The sequence below is a fragment of the Enhydra lutris genome, unplaced genomic scaffold (genome assembly GCF_002288905.1).
Source record: "Enhydra lutris kenyoni isolate GAN:26980312 unplaced genomic scaffold, ASM228890v2 scaffoldscaffold26, whole genome shotgun sequence".
NCBI classification, from domain to species: Eukaryota; Metazoa; Chordata; class Mammalia; order Carnivora; family Mustelidae; genus Enhydra; species Enhydra lutris.
In genome coordinates, this window is record NW_019154110.1 from 22,939,726 (window position 1) to 22,963,390 (window position 23,665).

The window sequence follows — 23,665 nt, forward strand, 5'->3', positions numbered from 1 at the left end:
TACCTGGTAAGTTTGCCCAAATTTCCCTACTTGGGTCCGGGAGGAAATTGTTCACTCCTCTCTCTGGTCTGCCCCTAAATCGTCACTTCCTTGTCAGGAGTGATAAACTTCTCTTCTCCCTCTTTTTCCAGACCCCAGTCTTCCCTCATAGCCCTGTGATGTCTCCTACTCCAAGTCCCCCCGCCAAGCTCCTCACTGCCCCCGCCTTTGTCCCCTGAAGTTTGAAGGGTCCCAGCCTGCAGCAACAGCTCGGAGGAACTGGGCACCCTCCAAGCTGCCTGTTCTCCCACCCAGCCAGAAATCTCCAAGAAAGGAGGAAAAAAGACAAGAAAGAAACCAGACTGAGACGTAATTTCCTCCCAAGCAGTTCAAATGGGCTCTGTTCTCCAGGATAAATAAGAACCCCCCACTCCTTCTCCTACCGCATTTGGGGGGTGCGTGTCCTCTGATATTTTTCTCCAGGTTAGCTTTCTGGATCCCCAGTCCTCCTTTTCACCCCCACCCCACCGTGCCCCGCGGCTCCTGGCGTTGCCAGAAGGGACCACGATGGGTTGAGGAGACTCTGGGAGAAGAAGGGTCCTCCTCTGTCTTTGGAAAGCTCCTCCAGCCTCCTTCAGCTCAGCTCCAGGCCAGACCCTCAGGCAGCCCAGTCTCACAGGCCCACAGCTGGCTGGGTGCCCTCTGGGGTTTCTTAATTCCTGGAGGTAATGCTGTGCAGCCCCACAGTGACCAGGTTCTCCTCTTCCCTCAGTTTTGCATGACCTTCTCTAGCTAGTGGTAGCAGCAGCTTAGGAGAGCTGAAGGTCTGAGGTACATTTTTTGACTTTCAATTTTGGGGAGTAAGAGAAAAGACCCAAAGGTGCCCTTTCTCTCAGGCCTCTGGAAGCCTCCCTGGGCTGAGTCCCCAACCCACCAGGCCCAAAGCTACATAGAACCAACATCTCAGGTCTCTAACCAGGGTCTAGAAATCTCAGGACAGGCTCCGTGCAGATGCGCGCGCACACACACACACACACACACACACACACACACACACACACGAGCAGCCATGATGGCGTTCTTTGAGGGGCCTGGCTTGAGTCGAAACATAGGTTTGGGCTTGGGCATTTAAGATGTCTTCTTGTGACTCCTAATAAACAGAAAAATGGTTCCCACCCTCTATCCTCACCACTCCCCCCTTCCTTCAGCCACCAGCTCTCTAGGCAGGGGGTAAGGTCCTTGGGACATCACAGTAGGAGTTTCTGCGTGTGGTTCCTGTTGCTGGGGGGCAGGGAAGCCATGGGTCCCACCCACCCCCTGCTCAGCAAGGCCCCAAGAAATTGGCTGCTCCAGCCCATGAAAAAACTGACTTAGCGGGACTGAAAGCTGTAGGGGCAGGAGGAGGCCCGGGGAGCACTCTCTAGAAGAGTAGGACCCTTTCTCAGCTCAAAGCAGAGCTTGTGAGTAGGGTGTGAGGGAAGCTTTGCCAGACAAGGCCACCCTCTCCTGGAGGGGAGACAATAGCTGGAAATATCTCTCACCTTTGTTCTCCCAGTCCCATCTCTTCTGGTGCATCCAGATGGGAGAAGGCAAAAGCCAAGCATTCTAACCAGGAGGTCACAGGGTATTGGCTGGCTCTGTGTACTCGAAGTTAACAGGTTTTCCAAGCTGCCTTTGTAGAAAAGAGAGACTCTCTGCCTTCTATTTGATCCCCTAAGCCCCGAGTCAGCAGTTAGGCAGAGTTGCAAACACTCCTGCTTTGGGAGATGTCCTGGTCCTCTGTTTGTCTCTCCTCCACCGGGAGTGGCTGTTCCCCACCCCCGCCCCCAATCTGCAGACACCTACATTCTTGACTCATGGCTCCCTCCTACAGGCCTCCTCGCCTTTTCCTCCCCTTCTCAAACCCACTCTAAGAAAAGTTTAGCTTTTGTAGTCCTCCTCACTTGGGCCAAGAGCCATAAATCTTGCAGAGCTAAGAGAAACAAACAGGTTTGTTCTGAATAATAATAATAACTACCCTCCTTCTCTTCTGTCAGCGCATTTAAGATGAAACCATTTTGGTAGCTCTTCTCACCTTCTTAGAAGTACAAATGTCCTTATCACCCTTAGCCCCTTCTGCCTATCCGGAGGTGAGAATCTTAACAGAAACTTCTCCGTTAAGTTCTTACAGCCTCTCTATTGCCAGCCGTGTCTGGAGCTCAAGCGAACAGAGTGCTCCTTTTGTCACCCTCCCCTCAACCCCCTCCTCCTGCAAGATGGTCTGGATTTTTAAAATAATCACTCACCGCTTGTTGTCTGTTCTCAAAAGGGGGGGGGTGTTTAAAAAAAAAAAGGAAGGTCTGGCTGTCCCCCCTACCGGTTGGAAACTGAGCCTGGAGATTTGCGGGGAGAGAGAAGAAGTAGGGAGGGTGTGGGGGAAGAGAAGAAACAGACTGGGAGACTTGGAGTGGGGAGCCAGGACGAGAGGGCGGTAGACCCAGCCACTAGTCCCGGAGGAGTGAAACTACTTAAAAAAAAAAAAAAAAAAAAAGGCAGTAAGCCCCAGTGTTGCCACCGCAAATCAACGCAGAGGGGCACCCAGCACCCCCCCCCCAGGCACCTTGGGTGCCTTTGACTAGGCTTCCCCACCTACTTCTCAGTTAGCATAATGGTTTAACCAGTGGGGTGCGGCGGAGCTGTGAAATCCACCGGCTTTGCCTTGCCTGTGCCCTCCTCTTCCTCCCCCGCCAAAATCTCAATTTAAAAATTTACCTGTTCCTAAAAAACAAAAGCAAACCAAAAATCTCTACCTTCTTTCCTTTCTCACTTTTTTTGGGGGGGGGTTTAAAAAACGGCCCCCTCCCCCATCACCACCAACACCTTCTTCCCTCCTTATCAGGCATCTAAGCTTGCTAAAGGGGGAGTGGTGGGGGTGTGTGTGAGCTTGTGTGTGTGTGAGTGAGTGAGTGTGTGTGTGTGTCTGTGTGGTTTTTTTCCCTGTGCAAAAGCAGAGGCCATTGTTACGGAGAGTAGGGCGTACCAGTCTTGTAGGGCAACCACACTGTGGCGGCTTGGCCGAGCCGGAGCCCGGAGCTGGATTCTCAGCCAGCTGAGCCGCCCGAGCACCTTTCGGTCTTCTTCTATTTTTTTCCCCGCTCCCCACCCCCTCCCTCCTGAGCACCCCCCGCTCCTAAGCCGAGTGAATTGAAGCGGACGCCGCGCGGCTCCTCCGGCCGCTGTGCCCCTCGGGCTCCCCAGCCGGGGTGGCTATTGATGGGGGGGGGCGACGCAGCTTTAAACAGTGGTCTTTTTTTCCTTTGCCTTCAAGGAGGGGAGATTTCTCGCCTGCCGCTCGCGCTGGGGCTCGATGTGAATATATATTATGTCTGCCTGTTCTCCCCTCGTCGGTGGCTAAGGTAAGCTGGACTGAAATAGGCTATCAGTTTGTGAATGGCGGAGAGTATGTCTCAATGATTTATGGCCCATATGACTCCAATCTCGGTTCAAGAAGAGTTCACAAGCTTTAAGCTTCCTTCCACGCAGCGACTCTCCTCTCTCTCCTCTCTCTCTCTCTCTCTCCCTCCCTCCCCCTCCCTCCCTCCCTCTCTCTCTCTCTCTCTCTCCCTCTCTCCCTCTCTCCCTCTCTCCCTCTCTCCCTCTCCCTTCTTGCTTCTCTCCTTTTCTCCTCTCTTTTCTTTCAGCAGCCAGATCCAGGGCTGAATTTCCCCCCGGCTACAAAGAAGAGCCTAACCTTTCTCTCTTTTCCTTTCTTGTTCTTTTATTTTTCTTCCTTCCACTAATCTTTTTTTTTTTTTTTTTTTTTTTTTTTTTTTTTAAGTCCTGGAAGAGGGCCTGTCCCCTTTCTGCGGGCTTCCCCAGCTATTGTTACTCTCCCCGGTTCTTTTCAGGGGTGTGCCTGGACAGGTGGGGTTCTTGGGGCTGCTCACCGACCGCCCTTCTCCAACAAGACCCTGGGGGGAAGCCGGGAGCCACCGTCTCCCTCCCTCCCTCCCTCTCTCCGGAGAAGCCATATGGAGCCTGGATTTTTCCAACATGGAGGCAAGGGAAATAGATATGTTTGGCTTGGTAGAGCTGCTCCCCACCCCCGCTTCTCCCGGATCCCTAGATCTCGGATCCCCTCAACACCTTAACCTCTTTTCACTGTCCCATCAGCTGGGCCTCTGCGCCCTGCGGCCGATCCGGGCCTGCCAAAGTCCCGGAGCAGAGTTGCCAGGGCTCCTTTTAATTCGGTTACCTCCAGCGCCCAAACTTGCTGCCCTCAGCCCGGTGTGCTTGGAACCTGCGGCCGCGAGCCATTTAGGCGTCCTGGACGCTTTCTCTTCGCCTCCTTGGGCCAGCAGAGCTAGTCTCCTGCTAGCTACCGCGGCAGCCACGTCCCAGACAGCCGGAGGCGGCAGCCAGGGGCTAGCTCTGGCCACAAACCTCCCGGCCCTGTCTCGCCGCCGGCGGAATCTCCATTCTTTCCTGTTACGTCTCTGGCTTCTCCGCTTCCCACACTCGCCTGGCCTCTGTCCTACGATGGTTTCCAGGTTTATTGCAGGGGGAACGACAGGAATTTCGGCCCCAGGCGTCTAGTCAGATTATTGCTTTATTATCACCATCATCATCATCATCATCATTACTGCTCGTAACAATCATTTAGACTAAATAAAGCTAGGGCCCGGCCAGCCAACCCTTTCCAACGTTTTTATTTCATTCTCTTCTCTATCTATTAATAACAAACTCAACTGATACCTGTTAATTAATTCCCCCTTCATCCAGGGCTGCTCCGAAGCTAATTTTGGTTAAATCATCAGAGGCTAATCGTAATAATAATAAAGGGATTGGGTCAGCCTGGTCAATTGAACTCCAGTTCTTCTCCCTGGAAGGACCTGCTGCTTGACAGACCCATGTGTATTTCCCAGAAACAAATTCTTCCCAGAAACCAATCGGATCTCAGGGCTACCCTGGCTCCCTTTTGAGTGTAAATCTCTGCCATTAAGAAGGGGATTTATGTGGGGGAGAGACTTCCTTCATCTGCACTCCTTTTATTTTATTTTCCTATCTTTAGTTTTCTTTGGAGTACCAGCTGGGTTGAATGAGATTTAAGGAGTCCAAACTCACATGTCAGAAGACAGGGTCACTCTGGAGGTTTTATGAAATGCGATGGTGAGAGATGCGGGAAGGCAGGGAGGAAAAAAATGCAGTCAGAAGTTTTAGAATAAATACACAAAATCCTATGACAGCTTGGAGCTTTATTTTTTTTCTGCACAGTTTTAAAAGTCTGTGTTAAAATAATGATTTTTTTTTTTTGCCTTGGAAAACTTCAGTAAACAAAGTACCCCGTTTCCAACCCAGAGAATAATTTTGTTCTGATTGCTCTGTTGACTTTCTTTTTTGTCTTGGGTAAAGGTGTTCTCATTCAGGAAGCACTCTCGCATCTCTTGGTAGAAAAGTCAAGCAGTTATCCAGTTTCTCTCTTCTTTTCTTCTTTTGGAGAAATCAAAGGAAACAGACTGTCAAGGAAAAGGGTGGGAAAAAAATTAGGTCTGATGGAAAAAATGGAGCCGGGAGAGACTTGGGCCAAATGGTCACCGCACCAATCAGGCGGGCCAGGGAAATGGAAACAATCCTGCTCCATTTGGGGGCCCCATGGGGGCTGCTATCCACTGGGTCCCAGACTTGGCTGAGGAGAGACTCAGACTGAAGGTGCTGGTACCTGCCGCAGGGCCACTGAGGAGGCTCGGTAGTGCTGGCTCTGGAGGTTAAAAAATCTTCAGGAAGTTTCTAGGTCAGGCTGTAGTCTCCGTGAGGTGGGAGGAGAACGAGAGGGCTCCTCACAGGAGAAGGTTCCCTGCTCAACTTGCTTCTCCTTCCTGTCTCTTTAGGAGATCCTCTGTTTTTTTTTGTTTTTGTTTTTTTTTTCCTCCAGGGTAGACTCTGCTTGGGTGAGAGACCTAGATGGACATGGAGGGAGGCAAAGACAGGCGGCAGGAGGCCTCTCAGCTCAGAGGAGGGTGTTGGTGATGCTTTTATTTTGGAGTCTCCTAGTCCCCCCCACCCCTTGAGCCACCCTATCCCAGAGCTGGGTGGGGGGGTTGGGAGAGGGAGGCAGAAGAGGTCAGGGGCTAGCATGCAGGCAGGAGAGAGAAACGATGGCCTTTGCGGTAGTAAGATATTGTACCTAGGCAGTCCCCAAAACAGTAGAAGTGGAAATAATAACTGGTGGACTTTTTCCTTAAAATTAAAATAAGAAATAAGAAAAATCCATTTCAGGTCAGGAAAGTGGCCTCAGCATCTGCTTTGAAGATGTTGGGGTGGGGGAGAAGAAAAAAACCCTATTGATGTCAGTTCCCTTTTCAGCTCCTAAGATGGATTCGAGCCCCAGTCCTCTTCTCCCCCTTGTGTCTCTTCTCTCGCCCCGCAGGTCAGCCGCTCCCAACGGACTCGGGAGGAGGGGGGCAAAAAGGGGAGGGGGGGTCCGGCGCCTCACGTGACCCCCGCGGGTGCCAATGTCCGGTCGTGAGGGTATCAGGCTCTTGCAAGTTGCCACCCACTGTCCGGGCCTCGCCCAGCGATGCAGAAAGCCACCTACTACGACAACGCCGCGGCAGCACTCTTCGGAGGCTATTCCTCGTACCCTGGCAGCAATGGCTTCGGCTACGACGGTCCCCCCCAACCCCCCTTTCAGGCCGCCACGCACCTGGAGGGCGACTACCAGCGCTCAGCGTGCTCGCTGCAGTCCCTGGGCAACGCCGCCCCGCATGCCAAGAGCAAGGAGCTCAACGGCAGCTGCATGAGGCCCGGCCTGGCCCCCGAGCCCCTGCCCGCCCCGCCCGGCTCACCCCCGCCCAGCGCCGCACCTCCCAGTACCACTAGCAACAGCAGTAATGGGGGCGGGCCCAGCAAAAGCGGCACCCCCAAGTGCGTTCCCGGCTCCAACTCCACCCTCACCAAACAGATATTCCCCTGGATGAAAGAGTCAAGGCAAACGTCCAAGCTGAAAAACGGCTCCCCCAGCACAGGTACCAGCTCTCTGCCTTCCTCGTCGTCAGCTTTTGTCCGGGCCAGGAATGTCACTGTTATTCTAGCACCCAGCCCCTAGGCGCCCGGGCGGCGGCCTGGGAACAATATAAGGTCGCGGCGGCTGCGGCGCTTTGCCCGTACCCACCCTCCTCCCCCTGACGACCCCTGACCCCGCCAGCACCCTCTCCCTCCAGCCGCCCTCCACCTGAGCTGCCGAGCGCTGTAGAAGGCCAGGTGTTCGCGCGGCCGCAGCCCTTCGCAAGGCCGCAGAGCCACGAGACGCGCCAGCAGACGCAGAGTCGTCAACGATTGATTATTATTAAGTATGATTACTGTGGGTATTAATCACAAGCGCTCCGGCGGCCTGGGGTGCCGGCCCCCAGGCAAAGCAGCCTCTTCGAGCCGCGCTTCCGCGCCCTGCCCCCCCCCCCGAGTGTCCAGATTCCCCCAGGGGTTCTCCTCGGCCGCCCACCTTGTCCATAGGACCCAGCAGGAAGTGTAGGGGTGGGAGGGTGGGAGGTGGGGGGTCTTCCCAGAACCTGGAATTGGGGATGGGGGGAGAAAGCGTGCGCGCGAAAATCCAGCTCTAAATAAATGGCCATGCGGCTCTGTCTGCGTGACATGATCAAATTTTCATAAGCTGGGGCAGCAAGAGGAGAACAGGTCTCTTAATAAATGCCACTATTATAGAGTGTCCGCTAATGCGACGGGCGTTGGGGGGGTGGTGGTGAGGAGGAGGCGGGGACGAGAAGGGGAGGGCGGCGGGGGCTCCGAGTCCAGGCCTGGATTTATTAAGAAACCATGCATTCAATTTCGGCGTGTTCAGTAATTATCTTTTATTTCATTTTGTCCCCTTCCCACCCCTCCCCCTCGGATCCAGCGGAGGGCTGCGGCGGCGGCGGCAGTGGCGGCGGCGGGGGCGGCGGCGGCGGCGGCGGGGGAGGGGACAAGAGCCCCCCGGGGTCGGCGGCGTCCAAGCGCGCGCGGACGGCGTACACGAGCGCGCAGCTGGTGGAGCTGGAGAAGGAGTTCCACTTCAACCGCTACCTGTGCCGGCCGCGCCGCGTGGAGATGGCCAACCTGCTGAACCTCAGCGAGCGGCAGATCAAGATCTGGTTCCAGAACCGGCGCATGAAGTACAAGAAGGACCAGAAGGCCAAGGGCCTGGCCTCGTCGTCCGGGGGCCCCTCCCCCGCCGGCAGCCCCCCGCAGCCCATGCAGTCCACCGCCGGCTTCATGAACGCCTTACACTCCATGACCCCCAGCTACGAGAGCCCGTCCCCGCCCGCCTTCGGCAAAGCCCATCAGAATGCCTACGCGCTGCCCTCCAACTACCAGCCCCCTCTCAAAGGCTGCGGCGCCCCGCAGAAGTACCCCCCGACCCCGGCGCCCGATTACGAGCCTCATGTCCTCCAAGCCAATGGGGGCGCCTACGGGACGCCCACCATGCAGGGCAGCCCGGTGTACGTGGGCGGGGGCGGCTACGCGGATCCGCTGCCGCCCCCTGCCGGCCCCTCCCTCTACGGCCTCAACCACCTTTCCCACCACCCCTCGGGGAACCTGGACTACAATGGGGCGCCCCCTATGGCCCCCAACCAGCACCACGGACCCTGCGATCCCCACCCTACCTACACAGACCTCTCCTCTCACCATGCGCCTCCTCCTCAGGGTAGAATCCAAGAAGCGCCCAAATTAACACACCTGTGATGGGAGAGGGAGGGCGGAGGGGAGAGGCCATGGGGTAAATGAGAGCCAGAAGAGGCGCCGGGCCGCCGGGCTCCGGGAGGGCATCCTGGAGGTCTGACGGAGAAAGCCAGGAGGTGATAGCCACGCTTCCTGGGAAGGCCAGGCCTGCAGCTCCTTTCCCTTCCCCTGGCCTGAGAAGTTATATTTTAAGGTCCTCCAGTCCCTGTTCCATCTGCCTGCCAAGCCGTTGGAGAGCACTCCACAGCGGATTGTGGAGATGAGATGACCCCATCAACCCTAGGCCTCCAGCAATACCCAGTTGGGATTCTACGCTCCGAGTGGGGTGGAGGAAGAGGAGATAGGGAAGCAAGGTAGAGAAGCACATTAAAACAAACAAACAAAAACAGACAAGATGGCTAGGCCATCACCAACCAACCAACTTACCTTCCATCTCTGTGGTTAATTTCTCCAAATCTTGATTTTTCCCCCCCTTCCAATTCTCCTTTTAAAAAACAAAAGAAAGCGCATTTCAAAACCAAGGGCACAAAGCACGCTCCCCTCCCACTTCCATGAAGCCTCAAGTTTCTTCCCAACTATTTGAGGTTTATTGGGTATTCCCTCCATTTTTAGCCCCATAGTCTCTGCTTTAGGACATTAATATCTCTACCCCGCCCCCATCTATTAGTTTTCAGAGGGCTCAGGGATGGTGAGAGATCCTGAAAGTCGGAGCTGTCTATATTATAAATATATATATTTTTCTTTTATGGAAACTGGGAGGTCAGAGCAGGCAAGGTGTCAGGACTAAAGGTTTGCCCATTCTGCGGCCTCCCATCTCAGCTCCAGGACCATCCCCCTCTCTCCACAGAAAGCAATCGGCGACACGAGGTTCTACACTTTTCTTTTCTTCTGTTGCTCTCTTGACTTAACGTGAAAACAGGGTATATTTTAACAAACTGTCTGTCCCAGGCAGGGGCTTCAGCTGGGCCTGTACGCCTTGCCCAACCCCCTGACAGGACACTTTTGTTGCACTTAGAGTTTACATTTTAATGGATATAAAAACAACTGTGAGAGATGCCTGGGCCTGCAGGAATCCAGCATCGCTCAAAAAGTGTGTTCTAGTGAACATTTTCATATATATTTATTGGTTATAGCTTGTTAAAATATTTTCTTTTTTGTATTATTTATCCCCCCTACATTATGTATTTATATGAGGGAAAAAATGAAAAACTGTACTTTTTTAGTATTTACTTGTTATAAAGGACATTGTGTTTCCTGTCATGTAAAACCAGCTATTTTAGTTATTGTACTCTAGAAAAGAGCTGTAGATTTATGTTAAACTCGTACTTATGAGCAATTGTAATTAGTTCTAAAAGGCATGAACTCAGCTCCTATTGTCACTGTATAGTCCTGAATTTGTAGAATTAGAGTTAATTCCCTCTTGGAACTTTCTTTGTTCTTCTGTAGTTACTTTTTTCCTTACTTGAAAGGGTTGTCTGTCAAACAATTCTTGAATAAACTTTCTGTTAACAATTTTATCTTGTCCTGGTGGTCCAATTTAGATAGCAGAGCAAGGCTGCTGACTGCCATATTTCCTCCAAGGAAAGGAGGACACTGAGACCCTATACTGGCTTTTGTACCCAGGGCTCAGGTCCCTATCCCCTCCCTTACCATGCCTCAGGCCTGGAACGTTCTGCCAACTTCTTTAGCTAAGATTTAAGTAACAAGTTGCTGGGGAGGAAGCAGGGGTGGGGGGTGCTTTGGAGGTAGGGGATGAGGACTCTTGGGTGCTCTCTTTGGGTCTTTTTGTTTGGCTTACTTGCTTCTCAGTTTTTCTCATTGACCTTTTGTCTTCTTGCTCCTTTGGCCACAACTTCCTGGCCACCCCTTACACAACAACAACAACAATAACAAAATCTGGCCGTTTACTGCTTCTTCCAAGCAACCTAAACTTCACAGTTCTCTTCCGGAGCTACAAAGAAGTCGTCACGTGACCCGGAGCCCAACCACCATTGGGTCTAAAATGAAAACAAAGGAAAATGATTAAAAAAAAAAAATCTGAGGCCTAGACTTCTCAGGTCAAACCTTACAACTAAAGTGAAATTAAATCACTAAATAAAACTCGGGGCGGAGGGAGAGGAGGCGCCCATGATTTCTCCTGCCAAGGAAAGGGGAGAGGAGGAGGAGGATGGAACAAGCGCTTGGATCCCAGCGTAAATAAAATGGTCCCCAGGCTAATGTGCAGTTCCGTTTCCACGATCTTTGGGAAAACTTCATTTCTTAGTCGTGGTTCCATAAAAGTTTTATCACATTGGAGCGAGGATAGAGAGGGTCTGTCAAAGATGAAATGTCACCGCCGCGTCGCCAGAGCCGATAAGAGCGAAGAGACAGGGCGGCTGAAATATGGAGCTAATTCGTTGAAAGAGAAGCGATGGCTGCGCTGAAGAGTTGCATAATTCTAATTGTAAGCGATGCGCCCGCATTGCTTAATTAGGAGCATATATTTGGTGGTACTGATGGGGGGGGGGTAGTGTCAGTGAGAATCGTTCCAGGCCCTCAGCCTTAAAGCGAGGGCTGATTTTCATTTTTATGTTGCATCCTGGCAGTCCAAGGTTAGTAATTACAGTCTTTATGCAACAATAAATAACAATAAAAAAAGCAACCTGAATTCTACACCCTCCTCCTCCCCCCACCAAGTAGGATTTTAACTGGACTCGGCTCAACCAAGCAGCAAGCAATTTAGCATCGGGTCAGGCTATAATTTAAAGGCATAAGAGCGTGCAAAGTTTGATTGGGATCAAATAACGCTCAAGGGTTTTTCTCTCTTTCCGTCTTTCCCTCTTCCTCTTCCCTGAATAACATTTTCTGAATGATGTAACTACATGAAGCGCCATGTTTGGCTCTGGGGGTGGAGGGGATTGATTATTTATCTGGCTGGAGAGAGGCAGGCCAAGAGAAGGGATTTACTTAGTTTGAGTTTGAAAAGCAGAGCTTTGGCTTGAAGCTGGAATTGCAAAGGAAAAATAAGGGCCCACTTGGCTTGGTGTCCTCTACCCTTCTTTCTGCGAGATACCAGGCCCTAGCTAAGCAGCCAAAGTCGTGGGGGGGAATCTCTGTGCTCTAAGATTCATGGCACCACAGGAGGCGGCAAGCAGTGTCTCTGGGAACGAGGGCTCTCTTGGCCCCTTTTAACACCCAACTTTTCTGCTCTTCTCTAATCTGGCCGTAAAATCTGTCAGCAGGGTTAAAGAGAGCCGTATTTCCTGCAGGGACAGCCTGGGCCGGAGTGGATGCCCAGAGAAGCGTTCCATCCTGCAGCCAGCTGGAGAGGCTGTGGAAGAAACTTCCACGGCTTCTCAAGGGGGTGGGGGGTGGCCAGAGGGAGAACCCTCTTTCAGGCCTCACTGCACAACTTCCAGACAACTACTCGGATTCTTCTGTGCCCCTCCCCCCCCCCCCCCCCCCCCCACCCCCACCCCCCAAGGGCCAAAAAAAAAAAAAAAAAACGCTCTTGTTTGGACTGGAGTGGGACACAACGGTCTCTGGCCAGTTTGCCCAGTGCAGAGCAGCGCTCTCGGTTCTGAACCGTCCAGAGCCGGCCACCCCCTGTCCCTGCAGCCCCCACCTACATATCCCCTTTCTTCCTCCTGGCTCTCCTCTGTCCTTCTCCGTCCTTTTTAAATACTCACCGCCACCCACGCGGATGAATACTCACCGCCACCCACGCGGCTGTTACATTGACAGAAAGTTTCTAGTTCCAGCTCCCGGCTGAGTTGCCATTTCTCTGCTAACCAGCCTTCTCCTCCTTGCCTGGCAGCGGAGAGGAGGAGGGGGAGGGGAGGCCCGAGCCGTGGGAGTTCTCCAGACAAACTTTCCACCCAACTCAGCGTCCTTCCCTCTGTCCCCATTTCCCATCTGTTTCCCCGCTCTCCCAGAATCACCTTTCTCTTTTGCTATCCCCCCCACCCCCAGGCCTTTTAAAGGGATGTGGAATTTCGGCTGTTCCCTCTGCTTTCCCAAAGAGCCAAATTCTTTGATGCCATCGGAGGGAGCTGTCAGGGGGCTAAGATTGATCGCCTCATCTCCTCTCGGTCCCTCTGACCCACTTATTTAAAAATCTTCCCCCAGATCGACTTTTCATTTTCTGCATCGAGATCTAGTTTCCCACCAATTGCTTGGGGCCCCGAGTTTTGTGTCCCATCTCTCCAGTAAATTACAGCACTCCCTAAAGTTCAGAGTATCTTGATCCCCTCAAAATAAATTAAAAAAAAAAAAAAAAACCTCCCACGGGGTCCAGAAATGGAAAATCATCTCCTTATTCACTGTTTTCACCCTCTCCATGTTCAGGGAATTCTTTCTTGCCAGGGATTACTATTATTGTTTTTAAACTAGCACGCTGGCAAAAAACGGGATGGGGGATACTCTTTGTCCCGGGATGGAAATCCTCTCCCCAAACACTGACCTGAGTTAGAGTGCTCTAAGTTAAATCAGACTCCCTCTGTTCTTGTTCATGTCCCTGGATATGGGTGCAGAGACAGACTTGAGGCTCCAATGGGGGCACAGGCACCTTAGATCCTGTCTGTTGTGGGGTATCAAAAAGAGTGAGACGATGACTCCTCGTGAGGAAGACAGGTGGACATAGGGGCAGGGGCACTGCTGCAAACACTGGGGAGAGGAGGGACCTGAGACCACACAGCTATGGTGGCCAAAGGTCCAAAAGGGCCCCTCACCGTCTATCTCACTCCTCGGTGTCAGCCTGCGAGTGCCTGTCGATTTTCCAAGATTTATCTGTGACTTTTGGGCGTTGGGATGGGGATGTGGTGCTGGTGATTGTAAATCTCTTCTCTTCCTTATTGCACAGTAACACTGACCTTCCCCAAAGGATGGAAGCCTCTTCTACCACCTCTTCCTCCCACATGAGATCCTCAGCTTGCTTTCTTTTGTTTTTTCCTTCTCCCCCCCCCCTTTTAACGGGGGAAGGGTAGGGAAGAAAACACTGCTGGCATTTTAAAGAAAGCATTAATGTAGTCTATTATGTACTCTATATTACAAGTATTTAGAAAAGAGGAAGATTTCTCCCTTAGATTGTCTTGTTTCCCAGCTTTTGGAACCTCCCATCCTCTGTAGGGGATGAGAGAAAGGTTCCTCTAGCCTTTCTGGAGAAAGGGAGGCTTTGGGGAGGGGAGTGTAGGACTTGGGGCTCACAGTGTCCAGGTCGTGGTCCTCTAGAGTTTTTGAATCAATTAAAGCAAATAATGCTGTTTTCCACCAGGCCCAGACGAGCGATTGGCCGAGGCCAGTCCCGTGACCATGAATTCCCTGCAATTTCGCCGGAGTCCTGGGTTTAATAGAGAGAGTCCCCATACGCTTGTATTTATCAGCAATATACAATTATAAAGGCCCAAAATAAAAAAAAAAAAAAAGAGAGAGAGAGAGAGAAAGAGAAAGAGCGAAATCTCCCCCTCCCAAAATCGCTCCATCACATAAACCTGGGGGGGGCAAGAGGGGGGGTCCCTTCCGATCCTCCCTCCTGACGCCCCCCCCAGCAGGCCCCCTCCCCCACCATTGAAAGCCATGAATTTTGAATTTGAGAGGGAGATTGGGTTTATAAACAGCCAGCCATCGCTCGCGGAGTGTCTGACTTCCTTCCCCGCTGTCTTGGAGACATTTCAAACTTCATCAATCAAGGAGTCGACATTAATTCCTCCTCCTCCTCCTTTGGAGCAAACCTTCCCCAGCCTCCAGCCCGGCGCCTCCACCCTTCAGAGACCCGGCAGCCAAAAGCGAGCCGAAGATGGGCCCGCTCTGCCGCCGCCGCCGCCGCTCCCCGCCGCCCCCTTGGTCCCCAAGTTCCCTTGGATGAAAGAGAAGAAATCCGCCAAGAAACCCAGCCAATCCGCCTCGTCTCCCCCGGCCACCTCCTCCGTTTCGGCCTCCGGGGTCGGATCGCCAGCAGGTCGGTTAGCGGGGTAGGGGTGGGGTGAGGGGCAGCTGGAAGAGAGGGGGAGAAAGCGATGGGGGAGGTAGAAAAGGTGTCGAGCCTGTTGGGGATCCTTGACGGGTCGATTCCAGGGATGAGGGAGCGATACGCTGCTGGGGTTCAGGCCTGGCCGCTGCCAGCAATTTTTTTTTTCCCCCACTATAGCAGACTTTTGGAAGCTGGTTGGGGAAGAGCTTTTTCTCTGCTAGAAGAAAAGGATTTGATTGAGGTTTTCACCTTTATCTGTGTGGAGGAATGAAAGTGGTGTTGCTGGGTTGTTGAATCTGAGGGCAAGAAAAGATTCGGCCCCAATTCCCCTGGCTCCAAAAGAGGGGGCTTTGTAAGCAAGGGAGGAGAGGAAGTGAGGAACAATCTTTTTTAAGGAACGCTCTCTCTGGGTTGAGCTCCAACGTGCCGAATTGAGGGGTCTACTCCAAGGACTCAGGAGGGAGGCTCTGAGGTTTGGGGGGCAATAGGGAGCCTCTCCCTACCCCTTGCGTGGCCCGTGGGCGGCTCTCCGAATGCTTTGCCCTGACCCGGGCCGGGGCTGCCGGCGGGAGGGGGACAGGAAAGAACGGCAACGCCGTGGGAGCGAACCGCTTCGATAGGCGGGGAGGAGGGAGGGTACTGCCGATACTGGTTTTTTTGGCAGATCGGGTGGTCTTCACTTCAGCCGAGTGAGCTGGGGCCGGGGACACGGCCCGCTCTGACACCCAGCCCGCTTTCCCTGCAGATGGCCCGGGACTGCCGGAGGCCGCCGGCAGCGGGGCGCGCAGGCTGCGCACCGCGTACACCAACACGCAACTGCTGGAGCTGGAGAAGGAATTCCACTTTAACAAGTACCTGTGCCGGCCGCGCCGCGTCGAAATTGCGGCCCTGCTGGACCTCACGGAGAGGCAGGTCAAAGTGTGGTTCCAGAACCGACGCATGAAGCACAAGCGGCAGACGCAGCACCGAGAGCCGTCCGATGGGGAGCCGGCCGGCCCGGGAGCCCCGGAAGACGGCGGCGAGCCCACCGAAGAGCCTGTGGCCAGCCCGGGCCGCCCCTCCGCCTCGCGGGCGGCGCGGGAAGCCTGCTCTCGCCCGCCCGAGGTCGCGCCGGCCCCCTCGGGCGCCCAGGGCCCGCAGCCTTTGACCGCTCACGTGGGGGGCGGTCCGCGCGCGGCCGCGGGGCTGGAGCCCGAGGAGTTGCCGGAGGATGCCTTCCCGGAGCGGCAGGATTCGCCTTTCTTGCCTGACCTCAACTTCTTCGCGGCCGACTCCTGTCTCCAGCTCTCCGGAGGCCTCTCCCCCAGCCTGCAGGGCTCGCTCGACAGCCCCGTTCCCTTTTCCGAGGAGGAGCTGGACTTCTTCACCAGCACCCTCTGTGCCATCGACCTGCAATTCCCCTAACCTGTTTCTCTTCCCGGGCCCTTCGACCCCGTCCCCTCCGCTGTCTGCGGGAAAACCCGAGGACCCCCCCCCTCCCCCAAGTCGTTTAGAATTTTTTTTTTAAATGTGTTTTGCTAAAATTCAGGTATTACAGAATTAGCGTTTAATCCATTTCCTTTCCTTTCTCTCGAAAATACTGGGCACTCGGGCGTCTTTTGAAAAATCACACCGGAAAATTCCGTTTGGTAGACTCCTTCCAACGAAATCTCAGGAATTAAACTCTAGGGGGGCTTTCTTAAAAAAAGAACTAGAGGAACTTGTTTTCCTCTCTCTCTTTTTTTTAAGTTTTAGACCGTAGATTATTTATTAAAACTCTTTAATAATAGGAAAAGGGGAAAGTATTTATTGTACATTATTTTCATAGATTAAATAAATGTCTTTATAATACGACAATGAGTGTTTGTGTTGGGACCCAGTGCCTTTCCCTGCGTCCCCCCACTAGGCCTGCTGTTACTCCCTCACGCTCGGCTTGCCCGCCCCTGGGCCGCTAAGTCCGGGTGGTACAAAAGTAACCCTATTTGGCCACCGCTTCTCCGCGCGGCCCGCAGCTCCGGAGGAGTTGGCGGGGCGGGGCGGGGGGTGGGGGGCTTGCTGGAAGCTCTGTCACCTCGACACCCTCTAACGGATGGCCTTTGGCCCTGCGCTGGGGTTCTGGGACCTCTTCTTAGAAATAAAGGTGGGCGGGTGACGGGAGAAGGTTCAGACGAGGGTGCCGGGAGAAGAAGGCCTCGGGGACGGGCTTTGGGGTCGTGGGAGGGGGCGCAGAGGTTTAGCCAAATTTGGAGGGGTCCTCGGGTTTCCCGGGTTCCTCGCTTCAGTGCCCCAAGCGGGGTCGAAAGGCTTTTTTCCCCGAACGCAGGAAGCCTGGGACTCGAGGCCGGGGTACATGGGCCGGGCCACGGCGTCGAGTGGGGTCGGGGGTTTTCTCGGGAAGCAGGTTCCAAGTGGGCCGGAAAGGCCGGGTGAAGCGCGAAGCGGGCCGCGCACCAGGGCGGCCACCACGGAGCTTCGGGGTAGGGAGGGCGGCGGCGGAGCGGCGGGGCCGCGAGCCCGGGGAGGCCCGGCCTGAGTCGGGAGGCGCTTGGCCTGCGGGGGCGGGTAGGAGGAGCGAGGAGAGCTGGAGGGCGACTGAGCAGCAAGGCAGATGCTCAAAATGGCGCTGGGGCCGAGCTGCGGGGAGGGCGAGGGAAGAGACGGTGGCCGCCATGACAGCCGCTTCGGGAGGCTTCGGTCCCCGCACGCGCCGTCTCCTTTCCAGACCTTCCATACGCCACGGAGGAACAAGAGCCAGGGAGCCTCCTTTTCGTTTCTGTTTTATTTAGACAAATGCCGCCGGCGGAGGCTGAGGACGCGAGGTGGACGCGGAGGCCGCGCGGGGCGGGCGCGCAGGGCGGGGGCTGAGCGTGCAGGCCCGGGTCGGCCTTGCCGGGTCTGACTTTGGGTCCCTCGCGCTGGGATCTGAAGCTCGGCCGGGGCTCGCTCCAAATGCAGGCCCGCCTGTCTTACCAACAACTTCATCTGCCATCTCACCACGGTCTGCTCTCCCCCACCGCACCCTGCCCGGCTCCTTGCAAACCCGGCAAAGCGGGAAGCCGAGGATCGATCTCCCCCATCTGCCTCCTGGTTTGTTCCGGAGAACGCGGAGATTTAAAGGGCCCTGGAAAGCCATCCATCCTCCTTAGGTTTACTTAATATTTCTCTGGCTCAGAAACAGACACCGCAGGGTTACCTCCCCAGCAGATGCTGCCATTCTCAGAAAGCAGTTTGTTTCCTGGGCCTCCCAGACTTTCCCCTGGACCAGCAGGACGGGGACTTGGAGTACCAGGCACCGAGAGGCAACAACTGTCACGAAAAGCCGTGAGCCAACATAGGTCATGACATATAGGACTAGACAGGCGCTCCCATATTTTTTTAACTGGTTCCTTAGTGTGGGAAGTGCACACATCTTATTCAGTTGGAATTTAATCCCTTAAACTGTCTTAATATAGAATTCATCTCCTGCATTAAATAATCTTATGTCATGTTAAGTTGCACTTATTTCTTTCATAAATAAATTAACATAGAACAATTAGATGTGTTATTATAATAATATCATGTATCTTATTAGTTTATTTTCCCTCATAAAATATATAGGTATGAAATAAATTCAATATATTAAAGTAATAATACACAGCTTATTGGCTTGTGTATTTATTTTCTCCATAAATAAGCAAATATACAATATATTAAAACCACACTATACATCTCACTGGGCTGTGTGTTTATTTCTCTATAAAATATGCCCATAGGCAGTGCTTAACATCTTAAAAATCACAGCACATAGCCATCTCTACACCAACAAAATGAAACAGACATTTCAGCTGGAGCTTTGACGTCTATGGACAGTCAAACTAGATAATTTGGTCTAATTAAAAATGCTCTTTCAGCTATAGCAGGTTGTTACAAAGATCAAGAATACCAGAAGGATCTTGCTAATTGCCCACCTTCCAGCTTTCTTTGGTCAAAAGGAGAGCACCCTTCATCAATGCCAGAAATACAGGATCTGCTCTGCTGGAGAGAATTCACACCCTGGGATCATGGCTTGGTCTGCAACACTCTGGGGCCTGTGAGGCTTCCTTTCTCTAAGAGGCTTGCTGCTCCATGGACCAGCAGCAGCAGCACTCCCTGTAAGCTAGTTAGAAATGCAGACTCTTAGGCCCTACTCCAAGTCTACTAGATCAAAATCTCAATTTAGCCCATCACCAAGTAATTTATATGCACATTAGAGTTTGAGCAGCCCTACTAGACCATAGTGCCACCTTGCTTCCTGCCTTCCTCCTGTGCTTAAGAATTTTTGAGTTGCTTAACCTGGCTGCTCCCTTCCAGTCCTCCCCAACTCAAACCAGTGGCCCCAAAGGACAGGGAATCTCAGCTCCTGCCTGAGGCTGCACCAGACCTGACTCCTCCCTGCCAAAGTGAGTGGAGGGCCAGGAGGGTCCAGCCAAAATCTCAATCTACCTGTTCAGATCTAGGTACTTTTTGTATCCTGAGGATGGGAAGCAATGAATCCAGAGAATCAGGAGCATTTCCAGCATTTTCCTTGGTTGATTATTAGAGAGGAGTTGGAACTCTTCTTACAAGCAGCACAGGAATCTTTCAATCCCTCCTTTTCCATATTCACAAAACTCACCATCTCTGATGCCACCACAGCAGAACAAAGAGACAATGCATTTCCAGAAGGAAAGGACTCCTGTTTTCAATCTCCCCATGGAATTTCAAAATCAAAGGAATGCCCGGCAATTTGGGATTCATAAAGGACTGGCACTCAGGAATGCCTGTGTTCCAAATCAGCTCCTTTTCCTTGTTTCATCTCTGGGGCCATCCTCTTTAGCCTGAGTTTTCCCAGCTGGCTTTGGAGAAGGAAGGAGAAGAGGAAGGGGTTCCCAGATTCCGCAGCAGACACCCTCCCTTGCCCCTCTTGATGTAAGCTGATAGTGGTACCAGGCAGCTGCACTCAACTTATCCCATTGGGGCAGGGCTCCTCTAGGGTCAGGACCAAGTACGAGTGGTCTGCAGCACAGACTGGTTATAAATTGGCTGTGATTGGAGTGAGACGGTTTCGGTGCAGTCCCGAAAGCTGCTGGTCAGTCCACCGCTCTTGATGCGTCATCTTTTAAGAAGAATGGCTCATTAATATTACGGTGAAAGCAAAGGACCATTAGATTGGGAAATTATTTGCCATCATGATAACCTGGAGTCATTAAAAATTTTTTTTCAACTCAGGATGGGGCAAGTACCTTCCCCTTCTGGACCTCAGTTTCTCCATCTGTAAAACAAATGGAAGGACTAATGCCTCTAATATCCTCTGCATCAATAAATGCCCAAAGGATATTTGTTAAGTCTTCACAAAGTATTCAATATTTATTATGGCTGGTGTCATGGGCTTTTAAATGGAGGTGGTGGCTTTTGATGTTTGACAACAACCCGCCTCCCAAATATCTGGTAGAGCCATTTTAACACATTTTAGTTTACGTCTTTATACCAACAATCATGCCCCCAGTCGTTATTTAAACTAGCAGGGAAAGAAATCTTTTCAACAAAGGAGGCTTGGGTGTAGTGAAATGTGCCAAGTATCAATAGACACGAGTATTCGGAAGTGTCCTAACCAACTTTTCCTTTGACTTTCATCTCTTGTCACCTTCCCCAACATTTGGTTATGTTTCCTCTTTTTTTTTTTTAAGATTTTATTTATTTATTTGACAGACAGAGATCACAAGTAGGCAGAGAGGCAGGCAGAGAGAGAGGGGGAAGCAGGTTCCCTGCTGAGCAGAGAGCTTGATGCGGGAATCAATCCCAGGACCCTGAGATCATGACCTGAGCCGAAGGCAGAGGCTTAACCCACTGAGCCACCCAGGTGCCCCGGTTATGTTTCCTCTTGTGTCAGAAACAGTAGGATGGGGCACCTGGGTGGCTCAGTCGGTTGGGCATCTGCTTCGGCTCAGGTTATGATCCCAGGGTCCTGGATGGAACCCCACATCGGACTCCCTGTTTCTCCCTCTCTCTGCTTGCTGCTTTGCCTCTGCCTACTTGTGCTGTCTCTCTGTGTCAAATAAATAAATAAAATCTTGAACACACACACACACACCCCAGTAGGACATTTTGTACAAAAATTGTCACCAAACTGTTTTGACACAGTGCATTAGAACCTTAAAAGTCCCTTTAAGTCAAGTTTTGGCTGATTGCTGGGGGGTACAAATTCTGGGTACAAATTCTGGGTCTCCCTGAACAGCCCTGATGAATTTCCCTGCCCACCTTTCCTCTAAGTTTCTGACAAGCATTCCGTGGCCCTCCTGTACATCTTGAAAGTGCTCTCGTCAAATACATGTCCTTGGTTCAAAAAGAGTGGCCTCTAGCCCCCATGCCATCCCCCTCTACCTGCTGTGGCTGGTGTGGCCCAAATCCTCCTTTGAGCTCTCCAGTTCAGCTCTGCCCTCCTGTCCCCACCCCATCCCCCCTCTTCACACTCAGCTGGGAAGCAGATATGTAGTGCCTGAAGGAGATCTAACAAACTTGCTTCCTCCTGAGAAGAGAGTCAACAGTGAAAAGAGCCCTCCTAAAGCCTTCTCTAATTCCTAAGCACCACAGAAAAATTGCAGTCTGGACAGTGTCCAGATACAAAGTCACCTTGATCATTGTTCTGTAAAGTTTCTAAAGTGGGGACACCTGGGTGGCTCAGTCAGTTAAGCATCTGCCTTGGGCTCAGGTCAGGATCCCAGTGTCCTCGGATCAAGTCCCATATCGGGCTCTTTGCTTACCGGAGAGCCTGTTTCTCCCTTTGCCTGCTGCTTCCCCTGCTTGTGTTCTGTCCCTCCCTCTCTGTCAAATAAATAAATAAAATCTAAAAAAAAAAAAAAAAAAGTTTCCAAAGTGGATATCTTGGCCCCAACTAACACACTCGGAGAAACCCAACTGAGTAGAAATTTATTTCAACTCTTCATGTCACTCTAAACTTTCATCTTAGAAAGATTCCAAGGCTCTGACTTACCTTTCAGTCCAAATGAAATCTATCCAGAACACAGAAGTCAGGTTCAACCCCTGCTCCCACCCAGGAAGGGCAATATCTAAGCTAAGTTCCTCAAGGAAAGAGAGAAACACATCCTCCCTAGAAAATTTTTTCTAGGCCACCTGGGTGGCTCAGTTGTTAAGCGTCTGCCTTCAGCTCAGGTCATGATCCCAGGGTCCTAGGATCGAGCCCCACATTGGGTTCCCTGTTCTTTGGGAAGCCTGCTTCTCCCTCTCCCACTCCCCCTGCTTGTGTTTCCTCTCTCACTGTGTCTCTCTCTCTCTGTCAAATAAATAAATAAATAAATAAAATCTTTAAAAATAAAAAAAGAAAAAGAAAAATTTTTCTAAATATTTGGAAGATCAGGAAGTTCTTGCTAATAATATGTAACCTCACCCTTCTGCTACAATTCTAATCCTTTGGGTTCTCACAGATTATATAATATTAGGCTTATAATATTAGGCCAAAGAACTCTGCAGCTTAGAAGAAAATCCTTTGCTTAAACAGAGACAAACTTCTTAATTCTCAATGAAATTTGCATGTGACAAAATACATATTGTATAATATATGGTGATATGTTACATGAAAATGAAGCACATATGCTATTTTCCTGTCACATATTTCCATATTTTAATATGCCAGTTATATTAAAAAACAGAAGACTGACTCATACTATTTCAGAATGTGTATGTAATATTAACATCAAGCATTTATAGAGTTCTCCATTGTTTATATTTTCATGTTTGCTTTAATCCTACTAACAATGCAGTGAAGTAAGTAAAATTAAAGCCATTCTTCTGGGGTGACTGGGTGGCTCAGTGGGTTAAAGTCTCTGCCTTCAGCTCAGGTCATGATCTCAGGGTCCGTCATGATCCCAGGGTCCTGGGCTCTCTCTGCTCCATGGGGAGCCTGCTTCCTCCTCTCTCTCTGCCTGACTCTCTGCCTAATTGTGATCTCTGTCTGTCAAATAAATAAATAAAATCTTAAAAAAAAACAAAACACCATTCTTCTTCTCTGAGGTCGAGACTCAGAAAGACGAGGAAACTCATCCAGAGCCATAATGCTAAGAAATGGCCAAGCAAGGATTTAAATCCAAGTATTCTGGCCCCCAAACTAGTAATCTTCCCCTTATAATATGTACTGCCCATAGTCCATGGTTCTCAACCAGATTTGTGACAATTTAATCCGCCTGTATTAAAAGAAACACCACTGAATTCAGATTCCATCCTCTCCTCCGATAGCCATCTCTTTTTCCCCCCCCAAAGACTTTATTTATTTATTTGACAGACAGAAATCACAAGTAGGCAGAGAGGCAGGCAGAGAGAGAGAGAGGTGGAGGCAGGCTCCCTGTGGGGCAGAGAGCCCCATGCGGGGCTCGATCCCAGGAGCCTGGGATCATGACCTGAACTGATGGCAGAGGCTTAACCCACTGAGCCACCCAGGCGCCCCTGCCCTTTTAATTCTTAAGTACCAAACTTTGATCTTGGGCTTGGCCTTGGACCTCAAGAATTGGGCTGGGGAGAACGGGCAGAGAGACTCTTGAGGATGTTATGGAAGAACAGTACAGATTGCTCATGCTACCCACCTCCCCCAAACCCCAGAAAAGCAGCTTCCTCCACAAAAACACCAGAATCAGGTATAAACTTCTAACATATCCCCAGTCTCAGTGTGATAAGGGCAAGCACCTCTCGAAGATCATTTCAGTTCTAAACCTGCCTATGGTGCCCTTGCTCTCTTCCATGTCTAAATAGATTCTAGAAAAGAGGAAATCATTATTCCACTTGGTGTTGGCTACAGCCAGACTTTCTCAGGGGTGAACTTAATCTGGTCATCCAGAAAATGCTGTAGCCCATAGGTTACTCCAGCTGTGGATTACTTCTGTCTTGTTTGTTTGTTTAGTTTTGTTTTGTACTCAGCTGTGGATTTAGCAAGGAATCCAGGCTTCAAAGACTCCCTCCTCCGTCCAGAGGCTGGTGAAGTCTCTTGTAAGGAGGAAGTTACTTGGGAAGGTAGAGAACCAAGTTACTTTTCTTCGCCAGTCATTT

The 23,665-nt window shown here is 51.6% G+C and overlaps 2 protein-coding genes and 1 long non-coding RNA gene across 5 annotated transcripts in view; 2 read left to right on the plus strand and 1 right to left on the minus strand.

The window, feature by feature from the left end:
• The window catches only part of LOC111151651 (homeobox B3), a 56,220-nt gene extending 46,791 nt beyond the window's left edge, over positions 1-9,429 (plus strand). The window contains exons 3-5 of the mRNA XM_022509780.1: positions 3,287-3,374; positions 6,386-6,983; positions 7,865-9,429. Coding sequence (XP_022365488.1) covers positions 6,536-6,983; positions 7,865-8,691 — 1,275 coding nt within the window. The 5' untranslated portion in view covers positions 3,287-3,374; positions 6,386-6,535 and the 3' untranslated portion in view covers positions 8,692-9,429. The remainder of the gene's footprint in view (positions 1-3,286; positions 3,375-6,385; positions 6,984-7,864) is intronic.
• Positions 8,043-15,549, minus strand: LOC111151656. 3 transcript variants are annotated; one of them, XR_002640867.1, is made up of 5 exons: positions 15,491-15,549; positions 10,487-10,685; positions 9,115-9,172; positions 8,635-8,685; positions 8,043-8,096 (listed from the first exon to the last, which is right to left on the minus strand). It is a non-coding gene; the product is annotated as an uncharacterized LOC111151656 (long non-coding RNA). The 3 variants fall into 3 exon arrangements; XR_002640866.1 differs by lacking the exon at positions 8,043-8,096 and having other exon boundaries at positions 8,625-8,685; XR_002640868.1 differs by lacking the exons at positions 8,043-8,096; positions 15,491-15,549 and adding an exon at positions 12,383-12,445 and having other exon boundaries at positions 8,625-8,685.
• Positions 14,163-16,087, plus strand: LOC111151652 (homeobox B2). The gene is made up of 2 exons (XM_022509781.1): positions 14,163-14,623; positions 15,381-16,087. The coding sequence occupies exons 1-2, from the start codon at positions 14,242-14,244 to the stop codon at positions 16,037-16,039; spliced, it is 1,041 nt and encodes a 346-aa protein (XP_022365489.1). The 5' UTR covers positions 14,163-14,241; the 3' UTR covers positions 16,040-16,087.
• Positions 16,088-23,665: the final 7,578 nt, after the last annotated feature.

Coding starts and splice junctions, on each gene's coding strand:
- LOC111151652 (XM_022509781.1), top strand. CDS start 14,242: ATGAATTTTGAATTTGAGAGGGAGATTGGGTTTATAAACAGCCAGCCA. Junction 14,624..15,380: donor CGGGGTCGGATCGCCAGCAG/GTCGGTTAGCGG, acceptor CTTTCCCTGCAG/ATGGCCCGGGACTGCCGGAG.